The 22,431-nt window shown below is 37.0% G+C and overlaps 1 protein-coding gene and 1 long non-coding RNA gene across 2 annotated transcripts in view; one reads left to right on the forward strand and one right to left on the reverse strand.

Annotated features, from left to right (window-relative positions):
- Nucleotides 1-1,658, forward strand: part of LOC139139200 (histone H2A deubiquitinase MYSM1-like) — a 34,602-nt gene extending 32,944 nt beyond the window's left edge. Inside the window, exon 21 of the mRNA XM_070708027.1 lies at nucleotides 782-1,658. Within this exon, the coding sequence (XP_070564128.1) occupies nucleotides 782-1,066 (285 nt within the window). The 3' untranslated portion in view covers nucleotides 1,067-1,658. The remainder of the gene's footprint in view (nucleotides 1-781) is intronic.
- Nucleotides 566-21,798, reverse strand: LOC139139202 (uncharacterized). The gene is made up of 3 exons (XR_011553749.1): nucleotides 21,631-21,798; nucleotides 19,881-20,936; nucleotides 566-1,132 (listed from the first exon to the last, which is right to left on the reverse strand). It is a non-coding gene; the product is annotated as an uncharacterized lncRNA (long non-coding RNA).
- Between the last annotated feature and the right edge of the window lie 633 nt (nucleotides 21,799-22,431).

The raw sequence follows: 22,431 nt of genomic DNA on the forward strand, positions 1-22,431 counted from the left end.
ATGTATTCTTCAAGTTACAACATACCATTCACCCACCTGTATTGTTCTCACTGAATGTGATGTATTGCTATGGCCATCCAATCCACCCACCTACCTCCCTCCCTCCCTCCCTCAGCAGAAACTTTGGTATGGTCTGATTTACTAGCCATAGCAAGACTTCAGATCTTCATTACTTTAACCACACTAGGCCGGGCTCTGCTTTTATGTTTGCAGTGTTTTGTTCTCACTTCCATAACTGATTGGAATCAGTCATGGTAACACAATTACACACCTTGTAGAGTCCTTTATTTATGCCAGTATTTTGGGGGCAGTTATCTAAACTACCAGTACAATATACAATTTTGATGAAAGGACACTGCTCAGCTACTATCGTGCTATGTACAGAGATTAAGTTTAATGGAAAACAGTGTCCTGACATTATTGAATCTCAATATCAAAACCAGGTATTGTGAGAAAGGAACCATCTGCATTGATTTGAAATTTCCTTACAATCATACACTGATACAGTGTGCAGGTTCACCCTAAGCATGCATAAAATAGAGTAAACGCACAACCAACAGTCTAGTTCACTTTACAATGTGACATTTATTGACTGCAGTGAATTGTTTTAAATAGAAGTCTTTGATAAACAAGCAACTGAAATCATGTTTTCAAGTCTTGATAATTGTTTGTCACAAGATGGCGGTCCTAGTCTGCTCACAGTGCATCACAAAATCTACTTTGTAGATGCCTCTGTCATTTCTAACTCAGGTGTACATATTTCTGTACTTGTTCATAACAGATGCTGGAATCCATAAAGTCATACTGCCATATCAACGACGAATCTGACGAGTACACCGGTCTCCTTGCTTCAATCAGAGACACTGTCATCTTGTATTTCTCTGAGAAACACATCAGCAAGACGATTTCCTTGAGGAAACACATCACAAAGACGATCTCCCAAGTTTCCCAGAGAAAACCGATTCCACCCTCCGAGGTGATCTTCACAGTTTCTTGCAGAAACCAGACCAGAATGAGCCTGGCAACTCGGCGACTTTCTCAGGTGAAACAGATAATGTCCAAGTGAATAATACCCTCCGCTGTATCATCACAGAAGTAGACCACAACCAGGAAGAAAGTTTTCATCAGGTACCTACAGATATGACAAATGAAACAGCTTGATCAATTTTGACAGCCTTTGACAGTAACACACTTGAAAATGTGACACTTTGTAAACACACTGAAAGGTGAAATAACAAATATGAAGTCTGGAGCAGCATGTTGCCCCAGTGTTCCACTTCAATTCTTGGTCAGTGCAACATTGTTCAGCATTCAGCGGCAACCATTACACAGTGGTTATCGTTGCATGATGGGAATGGTGTTTTAGACAAGGATAACAGACAAATTGCTTGACAGCAACTTACATTTTGAAGCACTGAGCAGATAAACGAAACCGTTCATCAACCAGTGATGTGAAATTGAATCTGTACATACAGTACTTGTTGCAATGTACTATTATCACCCTTTAATTACGCATTGTAATATTGCCATTACCATAAAATGGTAACTTATGTTTAACTTACTTTCCATAAAAAGTATTTATTCTTTTATTTGTCTTTGTCTGCCATTGTGCGATACTCTACAGTTTATGGAATAAATATCAAATTTTCAATTGCAAATACACCTTGTGTTGTGATGCAGTATAACAATTTTTGTAATCTCTATGTCAGATGTCCCTAGGTAGACTAATTTGACCAACAAAACTTGCGTAACATATAAATATTCTGCTTTCCTAATATCCAGCTAATCATGACTCAGCTAATTTTTATGATTCTGTAAGTTAATGACTCTGTAAGTTAATGGCTACACAGAGGTTTACATGATTTAAGGGACCTACACTGAGCATGTATGGTTGATCTGTGTTAATTTGTAAAGATGTCTTTGTGGTGGATTTTCAAATGACAATCTAGAGCCATCACATAGTGTACAAGGACACGTCTAAATCTCATAGTTGAATAACACTTGAACCAGAGTTGGAAATGTTATTGGTACCAAGCACTAACTGATGTTAACCACTTGTGATTTGACAAGTAACACTGATGAGTGTGATAACATGGATGGGTTTGGAATAACACACCGCACATCCTGGGTATTACTATTAGCACACGTACACGATACAAAAATTTTTGGTTTGACTTTTTCTGGTCTTTGGGTGCGCCTGCTTTGATTAATGAATACAAATGACTGATGCAGTGCCTTCATAAAATTCAATTAAAAAGTGGAGATTGGTGGATCCTGTAGCCACACCATCTCCAAATCATGAAAACGTACATTGAAAAACGCATGTACTACTGATGATGAACCATCACAAAACTTTCAAGGTGGTTATTGAATATGAAAAGTCCTATCAGTCAATATTCCTGTGAGATATTAGAATTATAAAGAGTAGGAAATTTATCTCCAACAGGGATCTTGAAAGGATGGGTTCTAATCTGTTTGTGTGACGCAATTGTTCATCCTATCAGGTTCAAAAGAACAATGATCAAAAAGAAGTCACATGACATCGCTACTCTGAGTGATTGCTGTTATCAGCACGTGGCAAAACTTCATTGGTCCTGTGCATCTCTGTAATCCACATGTTTAGAAACTTTTACATCTCTGATAAGAAATAGTGAAGTGTGTATTGTAGTACAGCAATCATTGATTACCATCCTGAAAAAAAAGAACCTTTTTCCACTGTTCTCCTAGACCTTATAAATATAAAGTATGCAGTGTTTTTTTCAAGGGTATTGTGTACCTAGGTGAATTTTACCAAGGTTCCTCAGTAATGTTATTACCAGGGTTCTTCCATGGTGAATCAACTCAACAATACCAGGCGACCTTAGAAATAGGACCAGGGTTCACCATTCAAAAAGCAAGTACTCATGTTCCCAAACCATACTGAAGGCACTGGTATAGAAAGAAGTCATTCCCTGCTCCATTCCATTGCAGAGGTTTATAGTGAGATACTGCTTGTATGTATTGGCGGTGCTAGCTCACCATCTACAGAAAATACTGGTTGATTTTCCTAATCAATGATTTTCTTAAATTTTGTCATTATCTTGAAATATGCGATTTTGATTCTTTGGTATTAGTTCTTGAGTCAAATGTGTTCTTTGGCTTACCCTTCAAACCAATAGAGGAAAAAGGGAGTCCCCAAAAAGTTCTGGTGTCAGAGAGACACACTACCAAAAATTAGTAGACTTGTGTGACTTTATTGAAATTGGTTGCCATGATGGTGAATGTCTAGTTTAGTTTAACAATTGTATTTTTGAAATGACTACACTCGTTTTCAGGAAAGAGATCAAGTGGTTCATGCTCTATTCATCGATCTGAAAAAACAGCTCTGAGATGTACTTTCAATTTTAGAAATTCCATGACGGAATGGTTTCAATAATGAAGGAAGGCTTACATACTGAAAATACAAGACATGTGTTGGTGAAATGTACATGTTGGGAAACTGAAATTACTTTACAGAAGGGCTGGTAACGTACTTCATGTCTAACATACTTTGGCGACCTAATCTGAAGCATGCACTCGCCTGCTGAATTAGCAGCACAGTTTCCTTCAGGACGCCAAAATGGAACACTCATACCCTATATTGTGAAATTGATACAATCTTTTTTGTGTCTTGGCCAATTTCATGAGTGCCGGCAACAAATCTGACATATTGAGTAAGCAATACATCTGGTAAAAATCTTATCAGGTTCAGAAAAATAAGTTACGGCATTTCCAAATATGGTAATCTTATATCATGTGTTTGCCCTGAAATAGGACAGGGTCACCAGTATCTTGGCAAGGACGATACTTGAGTCTTATTAAACAGTAATCAGCTCCTTTATGGTTTGCTATTGATTAGTACTTTTGTTTTGAGACGTATGGATTCATTCATACAAAAGAACGCTGAAAAATCAAAAAAGTACATTTTTCAAGGAGGATAAACTTGCTTCTGTAATGGCTCAGATTCTTAATGAGCGCCCTCTATCGGCATGTCTCATCCGTATGAGTCGTAGCTGAATAGATTGTATTGGTGAGGATGTTCGTTTTCCTACACTATGAAAGTTAAACCAAGGCTTTTTCTGTACCCAAACATCTACATATGAACTTTCAAGAGCCAAGACCAGTTTGGAACTCACACTTACATGTAACTAGTACGGTATTCCTGGCCCTGTGCACTTGTATCACTGTATTTTCATAACTTTTTAAAACCCATTGACTCAAATGGTTTCTCTGACTCTCAATCAAAAAACATCCTTTGGTTGAAATTAATATTCTAAGTGTCTCTGAAGCCAAATTTACAAACAAATACACTGATACATAGATCAATGTGAATCAAAGTATCGAGAGATTTCAGACATGCATTACACACATACATGTACCGTACAAAGGTAACCTAAATTGATCATTTGCGTGTTAATACTGTCCTCATCACTTGCACTCTTACTTTAATACCATCATCTACTGAATAAGAAACACTATGTACTCTTTCACAAGAGAAATCTGAGAGAAGTCTTCAATAGAACAGAAAGGAACCTTGTCTGATGTACAGAAATGCTCCGTTTGGAATACCCTCGAGAATTAAAAATCTGCATTGTTGTTGAGGAATGAATGTTACTGAGTACAGGAAAAGACAAAGGAAATTAAACAGTGGTTGAGTGAAGGCTTTGATTCAGTGATTGTTGAAATCAATTTGAAATTCTGAAATGACAGTACAGTTATTTCAAGTGGTAAAATTCTTGCTTTTTAAGCTATCTCTGACTTTGGGTCTAACCAGAGTTACAACAGACAAGAAAATAACCTTTCACCTTCCATAATACTGAGTGACGTCTGAGGCAATTCCTATACCTTATACAGACTCTATGAGAAGTTACGTTATATGGCATGTCACTTTACACGTATGTGCAGTAAAACTGAATTAACAGCAATTGCGAAAATTCAGATCAAAGTACCCCAATCATGACTAACCCAAGGAGTGGTCCTGGACTTTGAAACTGGAGAATTGTGTTTTGCAATTGGTAAGAAATCATTCCTCTGTAGGCCAGGTGGCAAACTGATATAATTTGTACGTTGGACTAGATAGACATTGACATCTTCTAAATGCCAACTGATTAAATCCTATGCATATGTACTATCCTTTGCATATATGGTACAGTAAAGAATTTTGAAGACTATATTTTGGACCAATAATTTTTTTTGAAATTTTTTTTTTATCAGACATAATTCATAAAAGCTTGATTGAGGAACCCGATAAGGTTTTCCATGGAGGGGGACTTATGCCATCCTCAAATTATTTGTCTGTCAAGCAACCATGTGCCCTGTGACGTAAATCTTCCACAAAATCAGATAAGACTTCATTTTGATGATGAAATGTGTGGCAATGGACATCCGTGTCATATCGATCATATCTTACAGATTTACGTAATCTGATTATCTGTCGACTTTTCTAGTATATCTTTCAAAAATCTGTTTTCATTTTGTACACAGCAATAGGCTTGCACTACAAGTGATCATTTCTTTTAATCTTATGTAACACAATTTTTCACAGTGTCAAAACTGTGATAAGTGAAAGGCACCTCCGAATGTTAAATCACAATCTGTTGAGGCCAAAGTTTCTTTTCCTGGAAAACACTTTCTCTAGCAGAGCCAGTAAAGTGATGCGCTTCATACAAATGTCAGTGTACTGTGTTTTAGGTTTACAAAACTTGAAATAAACCACATGCATACGATTACAAGACAAGTTTGCAATTCATTTCAGTCAATGCAGGCTGATGCAGTGGTTTGGTATCAGACAGCAGTGGGTTGGTATAGATAGCTATCAGTTTTTTTTTCCCTTGTGGTTTATAGATCACAAATCAAAATGAGCTCCGAGGTTGAAATCATTTATTGTCAATGTACCCCCGGTACACCTTTCCAACTTGCTGCTTTAAGAAACGGTTCTTCAACTTAGAGTGCATATTCCATTTGCAGTATGCCCATGGCCTTCAAACATAACATTGCAGACATCTACTGGTGTATTCAAGTACACAACAGTAAGGCCATTTAGCATGAAAATTGGAAGATGCAATGTCTTCTGTGACAATCTAGTTGCCTGATCAACCACTCTACAATTTCTCTTCAAGCACTCTCACATATACCAAAGGTTCAAATTTGTTCAGGGGATCTGAAGAGTTGGGGAAACATGAAAACGCAATTTTGAATTGTGCTGATCGACTTATGATTGCATCTCTGATGACATCTTCTTCAATGTGTCCCATTTGTTCTTATCAGTGGTTCAAATATTTACCATTATTTGCGCAGATGTACACTTAATCTGATGGTGACAATGAAATCTAGCAAAGCAAATATAACGCTGTTTGTCACACGACTTGTTTGTCGTTTGTTTCTCTGAAGGCCAGCAGCAGAGAGAAAGACCCTTTCTGAGGACATGTGAAAAACAGCACTATACAAAAGACCTCTCCAAAATTTCATAAGAAGAAACTGATTTGCAAGTGACAGTGTGCGATTAAATCTTTTGGTGATTTCATTTTTTCCCTATCACATATCCTGCACTAGGTGACATGTCCGAAAACTGTATTATTCCCAACGACAAAATAAAACTTAATTTTCATCAGCGATAAACAGATTATTCCTTGACATAGCTTAACATGACTTCTTTCATCCAAAACATTCTCTTACTGTGTCCCTAAATATTCAGGGGAAGAATTCTGTAATTAGCAGTAAATTGAAATCTTGATCAATCATCTTGAATTCAAACTACATACAACGCAATGCAGGATAGCTATTACATCATATCACATCATTTTAGTTGGCACTGGGAGCAACAAGTAGTTTAATCCTCTTTCTCCCAAGTTGTAGTTATTTCTGCGGTTTGTCTATGGAGCCTGGTAAAAAGAGCATTAAGCTGCTAGCAGCTGTTATTGCAGCAATCAAAGAAATTTTCACTCAACTACTGAGAGCATGTACATCAGGGCAGAAGATTTACGAAGTAACTATCATTAAAATCTCAATAGAAGACTTTTGGGCAAAAGGAAAGGTCTGTCAAACACTCCAGATATAAAAATCAACAGAAAGTTATGCTGTTCTCAAAATATGACGACACCCTACAGTGTGAAAAAAAATAAAATGATAATGTTCTCTTTGTCATTATGAGATAACATTCTGTAAACAATCAGCTAGGAAACTATCTTCAAATATTTTCTGGCACACTAACAAGTTGGGAAGAAAAAGTGCTGAATCAGCAGTCTTTCTTCATCGTCTGCCACCGTGAGTTTGGCTGGTTTTCCCATTGGGACATGGTACAGTCACTTGACTTCATTTGGGACTTTGCTCATCATAAACACAATGGTCACCTTGCTCTTACCATGTAATGTAAAGCCTGAACACAGATATCTTGTAAGGTATCCAAGCAATAACGTCTACATCTTTGCTTTATTACGAACACTTGAACATGTGTAATTGTAAGGAAAAACAGTGAATTCCCCACAGTATTACTTTTTTCTTGCCGACAATATTTCTGACGAGATGCTGACAGAATAAACAACAATCACTTGAAAGCACTCTATCAACTGTCCAAATAATCTGGTTTTACTGTCAATATTAGGACACAAAATTTGTATGAACTTTCCTTTCTACAAACACGCATATTTTACCATAATGAAGAAAATACACCACCTATCTACCCATGTCGTATATTCACTTCCATAAGAACTTGGGACGCTGACACTTTTAATTATTGTGAAACTTACTATAGACAGAAAAATAGCACTTTGCAAATATATCTGAAAGAACAATGAGTGTTAGCGCATGGTTATGACATCATAGCATTATAAATGTGTGAACAGGTAGTGTTTTTCTCTGAACAAAGGAACAGAGGTGAAAAGAGCCTGCGCGAATTCTCTGTCATGATTTCACGTACTTTACTTGAGTGTACTGTGTGGGATATTACATTTCTCATTTACATACAATGGCTACACCTAACTGACCTGCAATGACAGCCTTATTAATTAAAAGTACGGTTGCTGTGATTGCAAGGCCAAATGACCTAGTCTGGACAATTCCAATATAATCTTTTACTTTCTTTGGATGGCAAATCGTTTGTCCTTTCAAAATGCATCAATCCTCTAGTTGTTTTCAAGTGTGTGATTTCAATAGTCAAAGCAGACACACAATGCAAGGCCAATAACCACTCTCTCAGTTTTAATACTGAAATGGAAAAAAACGTAAATCAGCTATTTAAGATCCTTTCTGATTATAATGGTCTGATTTCTCAATATCATTGCCTCTTTAGTCAAAAAATATTCCTATCTACCTTTTTTTTTGCCGTACTTTGCGGTATACATCTCAATAATCAAGCTTGTTTCTTTTCTTTAGTACACAGAATTCATTCTTCAGAACCGATGAATGATAAACATAATACTTATCAACCATAATTTTATGACTGTTGGCACATTGTTCTGAGTTTGTGTTTACTTAATCTTTAAATTTCCACCCCCACAGAAGTTTCTAGAACATAAATTTTGTTTATATGGCTCTCTGTTTTTCAAATTTGTGGCCATCGCCGGTTGCTATGGCTGTCAAGATTTCGTAACACTTGGCTGGTTCATCATTAGCGAGGGTGGATGTACTTTGATCTCGACTGACAATACCTTTGATACGTTCAATCTATTTCTGGATCTGATTATTACATTTACTGATCAAGGCAGGATGGAAATCCGGTTAATCATAAATGGAACATTCAGACGGAAATTTCCAGAAAGACGTCCAGATTTTACTCTTTGTCCTTTGTACACCTCATCATAAGGATACAGTACGGTGGCTGCCAGACTCCTGTTGTTCAAAAACTATCATGTATAATACATTATGAACGCGGATTCAGCATTAGAAATTACTGGTATTGCTCATTCACCATATTAAACATAATACTTTCACTCCTGGCAAAATGACCCTCATTGATAAATGCTCTATGAAGTCATTTGTGAAGACTAAATGCAGAATTCATAACCTCTACATATTTTGTGTAAATCACCCACTTGAAAGTTGACACAAGTTGATAAAGCTTTAGCAACCATGTTGAATTATAAATCATTAGGGTAGTTAGTTCTTCATCACACATGCACCTTGACAATTATTTAACACCGACTTGAAATAATTAAAGGTTTGATCAATATTGACATTGGTGAGTTTTGGTCGCATGTTCAGCATTTAAATGTCTGCTGAAACATACAGTGTGGTTGTTAAGTTCTACTACAGCAAGAACAACACACCATACTGTTGCTTTGCACAATACCATCCTTGGCAGCGTTCACACATTCCGCTGAATCAGAACAACCATTGCATGCTCCGAAAAAATACCAAAATTACATTTGATATAAGGTCAATTATTAGTAGTCAATTATAGAATTGTAGTACAAGTTATACTAAACTTGTTCTTTTTCTAGCACACTGAGACAGTTCTAATCTTACGAATCTTGCCACTTTATTGAAAAGCTCTGCAAGCCCTTTATAAAATCTTTTTTCCATTTTGTATGGGGTTTGCTGACGAATCAAACCACAGTGATTCTGAACTGAAACAATTCTGTGTACTGTTTGTGAAATGTTTCGTGGCATTTATAATAATTTGAAAATTGAAATTTTTGCCAAGAAAGAATAGTATAGAATCTAATGAATATTAATGACCTTTTTTTAAAGTTTAAAACTACATCATTAGAAACTCACAATTTCTTTTGGGCTCTGCACATATTCTGCAGAGTTGGGATAAACTGTTCTGACCCATTGTTGAATCGCACAAACACAACACAGTTGTCAGTTGCTCAGCAAGATTCAGATAAACAACATTTTCACAGGTTGCCTGGATGTCTCTATCCATCGGAATCGCTGTACAAAGGTGACTCCTTAGTACTTTTACTGTGAGGGACAGTTAAGTTTCACCTTCATTTGAATAACTATGTCAAGGTTACCAGCTGGGTACAACCCTTGACATTGTGCTGTGAGATCATCATTGAAAAAACACTTGTACCTCTGCTGGTCCAAACCAGTTTTTTTATTAAGATACCAAATACGCAGTTACTGCGCACTGATTTTGAAGTTTTACAGGACACCATCCCACTAGAATGCATAATAGTAAAACTCAAAATTTAGTAAACTTTTAAGGACATAGCTGCTAAGACATTTATTTGATGAATTGATTTCACCTTCACATCCTAATGATTTGAATTCCTGTATTGCAATGAGTTTTCATGTCAACGGAATTGAATACTGAGATACAGAGAATTTTTCAGCCTGAAAGTTTGTTGTACCATCAACAAAACTGCAAGTGGATTGCATAACGTCATCTTGGCTCATTAATTATGTATTCAGAGCATAATTTACATACAATCCCCAGCCAGCTGAAAACACTTGAGGCTTAGCCAAGGTTTCCCACCATGATGGGACACCTCCACATCAGACAATAAACCCCCCTGTGGGTTTTCAAAGCAGACATGGAAACTGTCAAATAAAATGGGGTAATAATATAATAGTGAGAGAGACTGTCTGATGGATTTGAAAGGAAAACTGGTCAGTTCACTGACATGAAGTACTGTTAAGTTGAGACTGGACAAACTACCCACAATGCAATGCATGTTGTTGAATCTTCACAATTTTGACAGCTCAAACGATGTGTACAATGGACTTATTCAAATAAAGCCCCATTGGCACAGAATTTTGTTTTCAAAATTCCATGAGAATGCTTTTTGCCACTGTCCATAGTATTTTACTTTTGCAAAAAAAATTAGAACTGGTTACCTGTCTACAGATGTCTGAAATTATATCTGCCTGACTTGTTCAAGACAGAAATGAGCTCAAGCTAACATTGAGTGAACTAAACCTTTGAACAGTTGAACAATCAGCGGAAGTCATGAACATGATGCAAGCAAATTAGTATGGCATTGGATCTTTGTAAGCCTTCTTTTATTCAAAGTGTACCGCTGACAAAAAGAAACTTTTTTTCCATCTGTGTCATTTAATTTCACATCTACATATAACTGCTACAGACAACTGTAGAGTGAAGATTGCTTGTAAGTAATCTGCACCAAAACAGTCAAAGTAACTCCAACTTTTCCCAACCAAGTTAAGTAGTCTTGTTATTCACTTGCTCCACTTACTATATCAGTTGGCCTTAGGACTTCTCTGGTCATTCACTTGACCCACAATTTATTTAATTCCATTTACTTCACCACTCAAACTGCACAAGTCAATGGAAATAAAACAGACCTTTGGAAAATTCTGATTGGTTAGCTTTCTTCATTAGCAAATGGCAACATAATTTTTTCTGCTGTGTTTTTAATATATCACTACAATTGCTTTAATATTGATAAATGTTGGGAAAAAGTACAGACCATTTAAACAGGACAGTTACTTTTGTTTAATGTCTGTGTTTTTCTAATCAAACACACCCATGTTTTGAAGTCAACAGAATACCAACATTTCTATCACAGTAATTCTTACATCAAAATTGTACCCTATCTTTTGCAACTTGTAGACGCAAGCACTGCCAGTGATACAGATGGCCTACTTTGCAACTATCCAGGGCATGGCAAAACTTCAAAATTCCTGTCTAAAACATTGAAACTCTGCCACAGAGTATCCAAATACCAAAGGATGCTTTATTTAGCTTGATGACATTTACAAGGTTTCAGCGGAAGTATCAGCCCTGGAAGGTAAAAGATGTCTCAGTAGACATCTGAAATCTGTATACAATTACAGTCTGAGTACATCAGCCCCATTTGAGAGTCTGGGTTTTCTATGCCACTGAAACCACTCACTACTTTGCACCAATGACCAGCTGACACAATGGTAATAAATATCAAAGATACAGAAGACTGTCTTGGAGCGAAACTACTGACCCAATTCTTTCTACGCAGTATATATTCCACGTTTGTGATTTGCTTTATAGGGGCTCATATAGCGGTAACTTTTGATTTTTTTTCACTGTTTTTTTTTTTGTTTTGTATCTTAATTGCAAGTTATTGTTCTTCTCCCCAAATCAAGTTGAAACATGGCATCTATACTGTATGTGTTTAATGCACTGATATTGTTTTCAACTGAATTCAAGTCCAGACCAAACTCCCTTATTAACAATAACAACGCAGTTTACACATGTACAGTCAGGAGTTGACAAGCTGAATACTGTGTATCTCAACACGCTTTGGGAATAGGTTAAGAAACTGTATAGTAGTTCATATCAAACAGAGTTCGCGTTTACGCAAAAATCGTGCGTATATACGCATTGAAATTGACTCTCTACGCATTTTTTTCATCGTTATGCGTTTTCTATACGCAAAGGATAACACCGAAAGCACTCCCCGACGAGCTTGAGCTAGGCGACAACCAGACTAAATTTGTTGCAACACATTTCTGTCAATCACTCATTTTGTGTGGAAAGTTTCGGATTCTCTGGACGTTGTCTGAAAAATCGGCATCGTAGTCCACACGTTATCACGTTAGGCACGTTATCATGTCAGCTGTGCCTATGAATTACGTTGCTAATTTTCAGGCGAGCGATAGTTTCTGAAAGTGAGTGATTGACAGAAATGTTGCGACAAATTATATAAATGCCAACCGTGCACGATCATCGCTGTTCCCCAATTTTGATCAAGCACACATGCAGCATGGCGTCGAAGCAGACAAATCTGTTTTCTTTCAACTTTGCTCTACGAGTCCGTGAAAAAATGATTCATCGGTAGAGCTCGTCGGAATCCCGATAAATTTTGAACACTGCAGAAGTGTCTGGATGGCAACTGGTCGTTCCGGCACCAAGTCGTTTCGGCCCAAGTCGTTTCGGCCTCTCAATTTCCGGCCTAAGTCACTTCGGCACTGCAACCCAAGACGTTTCGGCATCTGTGTTTCGATTTTTTTCAAACTATTCAGTAATTGACTGATCCGTCATATTCGTAACCGTGACCTTTGCGTTCTGACCAGTACTTTATGTGCATTTTGTGTGAATTTTGCCGTGCTGTTTCGTCACCGCTTTCAAACTTTTGCCGTGTCGGCGGCTATTGATATCGATAAACTTGTGTCACAGATTTGAAAATGATATGAAGTTTTTTTTTTACGGTCTCTTCCCATGTTCTCACAAATATTAAAGCATGTACGTGAATATTAGTTGACACTGTACTTTTTAGTACTTTGATTTGTAACATTACGCTCCAGCACTAGTTCCCACAGGTAGCCTTCAGCGGTGCCGAAACGTCTTGGGTGCGGTGCCGAAACGTCGGACTTGGGGCCTGAAATTCGAAGGCCGAAACGTCTTGGGCCGAAACGACTTGGTGCCGAAACGTCCAGAAACCGTCTGGATAAGCTGCCATAACTCAAACTTTTGGGTTGCCCGATGTGTTTTGACGGTCGCATGTCTAACCTTCGCTGTTACGTTTCAACATTGTTCAAGTTGTTCGTTAAACTGTTTTCATTAAATAATGTTACATCGTACAATCCGAATATGTAGTGTAGGTTTATTCAACGGCACATTGTATTTTGCAGTCAGTTTTTTCATCAATCGAGTGCGGAAGTGAAATTACGCACTCAAATCCAGCCATTACGCAATTTTAGCAGACTAATGCGTATGCCGTACGCGAGGAGAAAAAAGTCACCGCGAACACTGTCAAAAACAAAAAAATAGAGGGGAAAAAACAGTACAGACCTGAAGTCACTTGTCAATATAATAATGATGCAATCTACACATAACATACACAGGCTGAGTTGACAACTAGCCTGTGTATGTTACGTGTAGATTGCATCGTTATTATTGACAAGTGACTTCAGGACTGTACTAGAATTCAAAAGGTTAAGTTAAGTTTATCATAAGAAATTTCTCTTTGGTATTTTTTGACTGATACAGAACAAAATAGATGAGAGCGTGGAGACAAATTGCGAGCAATATGTCAGTATTGGCAGAGTATAACTCCTTCACTCTGATACACCATACATCTCTTCTCCTTTACTTTGTTTCACTCTATTAGCAAGATCATGTTTTGTCAGACATGGCACCTTGTATTAGGAAGGAAGAACACTTAACACAGACTTAGGCATGTACATTGGGATTACTCATTTCAAGTATGCTTTCAGTGTTGTTTTGTGTAGAGAAACTTCCCTTTTGAAATGTGAGTAAAAGAGATTGTAAAATTTCCAAAATTACTACTTGGCTTCCTTTGTTGCAATATCCGAAGAAAACACATTATTATCTGTTGTATACTCTATGTGAGTCTTTCTTCGGCATTTTACATTATTGCATCTGATCAAAGTACCCATAATGCATTGCTCTATTTGTCAGTTCACTTCTTGCGGATTATTGATACTTATTATCAACAAAATTATTCCTCTCAGCATCTATTCTTACTTGAAGTGTCAAATGTTGTAGAATGAGGGTAGTCCTACACAAAAGGAGAATGTTAACGTTTGTGTTGGTTTTGACTTTTTGCTACTTTTCCACAACTCAACAGCACTAGTGTGGAATGCTCAGTGAATTAATGATTGTGGCTGACATTCATCATCCCTTCAAAAGCCATCTGCCACTTGTATAAAATTCTGACAACCAAGATGCCAATCTTCAAGACCTACCTACATGTACCAGTCCAGTGACCGGGTATTCTATCTTATCATATTTTGTCATTACAGATGACAACTGTCTGACTGCGTGGGTTTGATTTACAACTTTCAAAACAAAGTCCATACACTTTGATGGTTTGTTTATGAATTTCTCCCATCATTCACAGGTTGAAGGGTTGTTTTTACTTGTCATGTGATGCCAAGGTGAGCTTTACCAGAATGACTAAGTTTTTCAAATAAATTTTGATTTCATGCATCAACAGTACACTATGAATATGAACTGACAATGTTACTACTCAATATCACAGCAGGAGCTACCTTGCCACCAATCCTGGCTTTACTGAAGGTCAAGACTCTAGATGCAAACCTTTCTGTACAATTTCAAATGTTTGTTTGAGTTCCCTGGATAAGTTGAATGCCCTCGACTGTCAGGCACTATCAAATATCACTGGATGGTATGCTGTTTGCCTCTGAAACAGAGTCAAGGTTTTCCATCCCTGACAAACAATGAAACCAGATACGTTGCATTACCATTGCCATTTGCACATGGATGTGTTGTTTCATTTGAATCTGTCTGGATTAGACAACATGACAGTAGCGCTGCAGACAATGCAAAGGATCATCCCTCACTGTTGCTTACATTTATCTGCCATTTCAGACCAAAACAAGATCTGAGCAACCTTTATTGTGGTTACACTCATGTAATATACACTGGTATCCTATACAGCTGACAGTTACCTTTATCATAGATGGTCCATTGCCTCTTGCATTATCATGTAAATTTTGCTTCATTTCATTCTAAAATAACTCAACCGCATCCCATATTAATATCAAAAGTTGACTGTTGAAAACAAACCAGACAGGTTGTTTTCACATTGTGGAAAACTTAAAATCACTAAACCATCAAAAACAGAGAACAAAATAAACATTTAGTTCCATACCATGTGACCCTCACTCCCCAAGGTAAACCCAGAACTTGCTGGATGTAAATCTATACAGTACAGTTTGAAAGTAAAACTGAAAATAAGAAATGTTAAGTGCTGCTTTTACGGCACAGGTGTCGATGACTTGAAAGCACAGAATGATGAATTCTTTGGCTTCTTTTCAAAGGAAAGCAAGCATAGCATTTTCTAAGTGCATGCAAACTTCCATACCACAACAAACTGGGCTGTATCACATCTCATCTTGTGATCATTGAGTAACATGGCATGTGAAAATCCATGACTCATTTTCACTTTTATTGCTTTAACTTAAAACTACAAACTAAAGGAAAGCACATCATGCATAATCTGTTTGCTGATGTTCTTTCATTGTTGATTGGCATTAAAATCGTTTTATCAATTTTTTCTTTGTTGTTGTTTTGCCATCATGAATGCTGATGAAATCATACAATTATGGAGTCATTTCCTAGCCATTTCTGTAAACTGTCATTTTTCACAATATAACATATAACTTCTAACTCTGGATACAATTATTTACAAATCCTTTTGCAATAAACTTCAAAAACAACCAAGGATGCAAATTTGCAACTTTTAAGAGGCATTCCAAACCATAGCTCTTTACGTCACATTCCACTGGACAAATAAACCTTGAATGGACACTGTACAATGGTAAACACGTAGTTCATCATCGAACTTGTCAAACAGAAATATGTGACATTTCAGCATGATAGAAAGATCTGACAAAGAAGTTCCTCAACCAAAACAAACCCTGAAAACTGCAAGAATCAAAAGAATTAGCATTTGAGTAAAACTCAAGCATCACAGGATTCATTTGCTGAGAAAGACAATTTGTATCCTGTTTTCAAAACATGTTGTTGAATAAATATATGATGAATACTACTCACAACAAATGACTATTACAACTTCCATGGAAGTGCATACAGTATTGTGTAACCAATGTTTTGGTTTTGTTTTGGTCAAAACTTTTGTATAAGGGAGTTGATGACTTCACATCCATGAACTTCACAATTGAAATGTCAACAAACGCTGAATAAGTACTCTGATGCCCAAGGAAGCATTAATGAGATGAGCAACTCAGTTTCGATGTAAATATTGCACTGGTCAATCATCAACATATCTGTCTAACCAGACAGTTTTGATGACCACTTTAACTTGTAAACAAACACCTGTGATCAGATACCACACAAAGATTGACCATAAATTTTAGCATGATACTCCATGATTCAGAAGCACCTACTGACAGCAAGACTGTATCTGGACAGTAATATACTAACATATGAAGGGTGTCTTTGGACAATATTTTATGATATGACTTCACGTGGCCAGTACTATGGATATTTAACTAACAGAGATATTCCAGACCTCTAGCAATGTTGTTGAAAATGTCAAATTTTGTATTCAGAAGAGACATGAAGAGTACCCTACAGAGCCATTTTCTTTATTCATTCAACAGTGTTACTTGTACAGCTGCACATTTCCAGCACACAACAACTTGCTTGGCCCAGTAGAGCTCTGTTTAACAAATTCACTCCCATTCCCTGGTAAATGGGCCCAAAATCACCATTGAAAACAATGGATTTGGGCCATACCATGATGGTGAAAGGGTAAACTGGTGTTTTCAGAGGATGCAGTCTGTCAAGCTCACATGATAAACGGGGATGAACATTTGAAGGGTATACTTGCAGATTATACACACTTATCCTGCCAAGTTCATATTTCACAATCAGTTCGAGTTGGTTAAAACAAGTGAAGTACCATTACACCAAGTCCTATATGGTGGATTTTAGCAAAATATGTAACATATACCAAGCCGGGTGGGTAAAAATAATTGTGATTTTCGCTCAATGACACTTACTGACTTAGCAGAGGATGTAAGTCTGTCTGGCAGGAAAAGGGTTGATTAGCCAAAACTTATGCTTTGTCTTTGTGTTAGATACATGGTAAAAACATTTAATCAACACAGCACAGCTTCAAGAAACACATTTAATTTATAGCACATTTTGGGTTACATGTATATTATTTATTCGAGTTGCTTTATCAGTGTACTACTAGCAATGGACAAACAGTCAGTGCTGCAAAGCACAGGAAGCTACTCCAAAGCTCTGAATAAATCACTTCAGCTATCGAATCATAAAATAAAACCTGCCGTTTCAATGTGGGACAAACACAACCCACTGAGCAAATATTGAGCAATTCTCTTATCTGAAATTCTCTGTTCATAAATGTAGGCATCTCAACAACACAATTGTGTTGAGGAGGTCATGATGCCTCTAACCGAAGGTCAAATATTTTATGGCAAGGCGAAGATAAGCTATTTCTGTGCCATGACAGATTTATATATTTTCTTTCCAAAACTTGTTTTGACCAGCTGGTTTCTGCAAGCATTCACTAATTCATTCAACTGACCTCCAACTTCCCATCATTGTATGTAAATGACAACTTTCCCTCTTTTGCATATCAATGTTTGTTTTGCTCCTTGGTGCTAGGCTCAGTACGTTGAGCTACTTCTGTCCTGGCCAAGGTTGGGTACCCTATGGCACTTTAGATATCAAAAACAAAAAGCACTGGCATGTACTTGTTCATAAATTCTTCATGAAAGATATCTGTAATGAATTTTTCAAAGGATCAAAACTCTTCCTACACACTTGTATAATTATTCCTATGGAACTCAATGTGGAAGAAAAGGTGGCCTTTCAAGGGTGTAATAAAATGGGTTTTTACACTGAAAGTAAATGACAAGTAACAATACTGTTATGTGTTGGGCATTGTTCTACAAGGTCTCAAATGTAATTAATTAAACAAGGACTCTATAAAGCTGTTTACAGCTGGCAGCAATCTTGCCTTGCAAGTTAACTTCTACAGCCTTGCTGGTAATCGTTCAATTGGAACTTTTCTCTTTATGTATTTCTAGCTTCTTGATGTTAGAAAGTATTTTTGAATGAATTTTGGATGATCATTTGTTTATATCTATGTATTATCAATTAGCAGTTGATGTTTTCTTTCCCACTGTGCAACAATGAGGTCAAGCTAGCTGGATAATTATCAGCAATTAGCAGATTTAATGAGCAGCTGTTCAGATATCTGAGCTCTAATGCTGAATGATTAGCTTTCATTTTCTATTTTATCTCTTTTGTCGGTCTATGAAACTGTCTTCCTATCCTTCGGAGAGCAAGATAATTTTTTTTGCAATATACACAATTTACTTCTTATTGAACGAGCATATGGATTCTGTAGTTCAAAGAATCAATAGACACGCAATATAATTTTGCTTTCTGTTGCATATCAGTATACTGTATTCGAAATTCAGCCAGGGGAGAAAAAATATGTTGACTTGTCAAAATGACTACGATTCATTTTCCAGTGTCGGGATATGCCCTCACAATTAGAGTTGGAGGTACACAGAAAAGCTGCTCATGTGTGCGCCGCCAACTCTCACTTTAGTCAATCTTCTTGTAGAGTTCTTGGGTCATTCATATTTCAAAATGTTATCTCACAAAGTGTTTTGAGTTAAAACTTTTTGTAATGGACATGTGATCAAGTTTGCAATTGATAATACCAATGACAGCCACAAAGCAATAGAAAGTGGTATTCAATTACTGCTGAATGGTCCGAATTTTTATGTTGTAATTTGAGAAATAAAATTCGCAAGACTGTGTAAATCTATTTGCTTAGTATTAGAGGGTAGTACTTTGTACTCTTCACAATGCTGCTTGTCAAGGTATGGTATGGCAAAGTAAAATATTCTACAAAGAAAAATGTTGGCGGAGAAATCAGTGATAAAAACTGATCATCTAATATTCCCAATAGGATTCTCAATTCTTTTCATATCTTGTATAAATTACTCCAGCTTGTGCCATACTGAGCAAACCTGCAACTATCTTTACACATTACTACAGACTACTCTATCAGTATCAGAATTAAAATTCAGACATCGTATCAGTGATGAGTCATTTTCTAAATTTAACCCAGCATCAGCAACAAGATCAATCTCTGAGTAGTCATAGCCCTTCCTAAAATCTAAATGCAAGTTGATTGTGAACCGCTGTAAAGCCAAGACAACAGAAGATGATGTATATCAAAGGAGTGTACAAGCAGCATGCAATTCAAATCCTTCATATAGTATAATAGTGTAGTGGAGAGAAAAAAAGATATATTACCGATACAACTTGTGATTTATAATTACACTGAGACTGTGTTGATAGTGTATACCAGTTTTCAGTTGCTATGGTGAAACCATAGACCCTCGAGAAAAAAGTTTTTTCTCGAGGGTCTATGCTATGGTGAAACCATGAGAACTGCACTCCCGAGTATGATTCTTACCTTCTAGATGATTTGAGTTCTCTCTGTCCACCATTTTCACAATTTGACTCCAGCAATGGAAGTATATCCACGATATATGTCAACTATATGTATCCAATCATTGTTATATCATTTGGCTTTCTATATTTCCTTCAAAATATGTCTCACAGTTCCAATGGGACATATCTTTCATCCAATCCATGGCAACAAGAAGTCATGACAAAGTTACATCACCAACTAGCCACATGCACGCAGTCAAATTCAGTTTGTCCAGTGCTTGATAACTTTATTAATATGGATGTGCTTTGTAATCCTCTGTGATATTTTCCTGAATTTATCTTGATGATTATCCTGTATCCATAGAGCAATGTTTGAGGATGTCCTCCAATTTCCATGTCCACTGTAATTGCTGCTGCAAGTGCTGAATAAGTATTCTCTGCTATCCTGAAAGTTTGTTGACCTGGCAACAAACTTCACAGACATGCCTGTTCGAAACGCCATTTACCACTTTTGCGCAGTTACTTTTGAGCATTTCCTAGCATCCTGACTTCCTTTATTCATATATGGTGTTCACTGATATCACTATGGATGGATGGATGTTAGCAGTAGTATTTTCCACTTATCAACTTGTACGATATGCTTCCATCTCTGGACATACACGTATTATTGCAGTATGTCAACCCATGCATATTCTTGCCAAAAATAACTATTTTCTGATGAAGGAACGAGTTGACCTGAATGCCAATTGTTATTCTTCTCATCATTACTAGATGATTTTATCCATTGGTTTTGTTCTCCTCCACATTTTCACACTTCTACCAGTGACTTTGTCACTGACATTTTAAGTCACCCAAAGCCAGCATGAAAATATACAGGACTAAAATATCCAAAATGTTTATTGGTTACAACATCAGCATCACTACTGCTCATTTCAACAATAGTCATCACGACAGTTTCTTTCATGTTTGAAGTTTCTTTGGTAGTAGTGTGTTGCAATATGATGTAGTCAAGATACAGTGTAGCCGGTATGCAATACAACTTGATGGCCACACGCTGGCATCTACCAAGTACCTGGAACTGGGAAAAAGGGGGAGTATCAGTGATATGAATGACTTGCATGTCATTTAGCAGGCTCAAATAAAAACATTTCTGTCCCTCTGCGTGGGTCGTTCACACCCCCGCCATGCGAGTCCAGTATTCATGTTCTGCATTTATAAGCGTGGTGTGACATCAGTGAGTAAACAAATACGGCTACGATCACACCATATCGTGTCATTGTGAGGACACGATGTATCCATGTGTTCAGCATTCTGCGCATAGTAAGGCCGCAAAAACTATCCGACGGAAATTCGTCGAATCACATAAAACCCTCAACATTTCAACAAATTCCAACCGTTTAGATTCAGTTGCGAAGGCGAAACGTATATCTGTTGGAGAATGCAGTACATTCACAGTTGACACGCGGACGTCTTGTTTACTACTGTATGCAAATGAGCTGTACCCAAACCACAACTTGGGCGGTTGTAATTTTAACAGTATTTCGAGACATGATGCTTAAAAGAGTTACGCATTTTCCTACAAATTATAAAGGTAATCTTTGAAGAGTATTCAACAAATTATGGATGATTTAGTCGGCCCGTCAGTCACCAAAACTCGCGGCGAATGTAAGTGCTTATCGAATTTGTTGTTATTTTGACCGATACTACACGAGAGTTTCTCCAGGTCAGAATCGGAGTTTCGCGACAAAATTTGACAAAATTCGATAACTTACCTCTAGATGCTATACCTTACTAGTCTTGGGTCTGTCGGCAAGATTCGGGCATGAAAAATACAATTTTACAGCGAAAATCTGCAGTAGTACATGCCTACATATACAGTCTTCAATCGCAGTATCGTCAGTTTGAGAAAACCGCAAACTGACTGCGCACGCGTAGTAGAGGGCTAACCAATCAAAATTCGAGAAAGATGATGACATGTTCAGGCGAGGATAGTGGGGTGATTCGCGTCGACCAATAGCGTTGAGCTAAACGTCTGCTGTAATTTGTACACGCAGTGAGACCACTTCCTGGATATGGGCAACACGTGATTGCCAGTGAAGTGACAGTGAACAACGATTGAATAAAGTTATTTCCATTTTATATTACTGATTTTTATTTATTTTTCTTCCTTTATTTATTTTATCTTTTCGGAAATTTGATGCACGGGAAATGTTAAATAATATTAATAATAATAATTATTATGAGAAAAGTTCACAACTCAAAGAAAAATATACAAGTAAAAATTTAAAAATCAACAAACTTTGCACAACAACTCATCTGGTAACCTTAAATAGCCCCAAAAAAGTACATAAAAAGATTAACTAAAGGCTAATTTAAAAGAAGAGAGAGTAGGGGAGCATGCCTAACAAACACAGGGACGACGGCTTTTCGTCACTCTCTTCAAAGTATGTGTGCACTGATCTTGTCTTGTAAAGTAGAAAACGTAAGGGATTGTAGGCCCTATATAATACGCAACATTCTCAGTCACAAATTATTTCTTGTCAACAATAACACGGACTGCACATCAATACATG

Source organism: Ptychodera flava, chromosome 8 (assembly GCF_041260155.1).
Source record: "Ptychodera flava strain L36383 chromosome 8, AS_Pfla_20210202, whole genome shotgun sequence".
In the NCBI taxonomy this organism is placed as follows: Eukaryota; Metazoa; Hemichordata; class Enteropneusta; family Ptychoderidae; genus Ptychodera; species Ptychodera flava.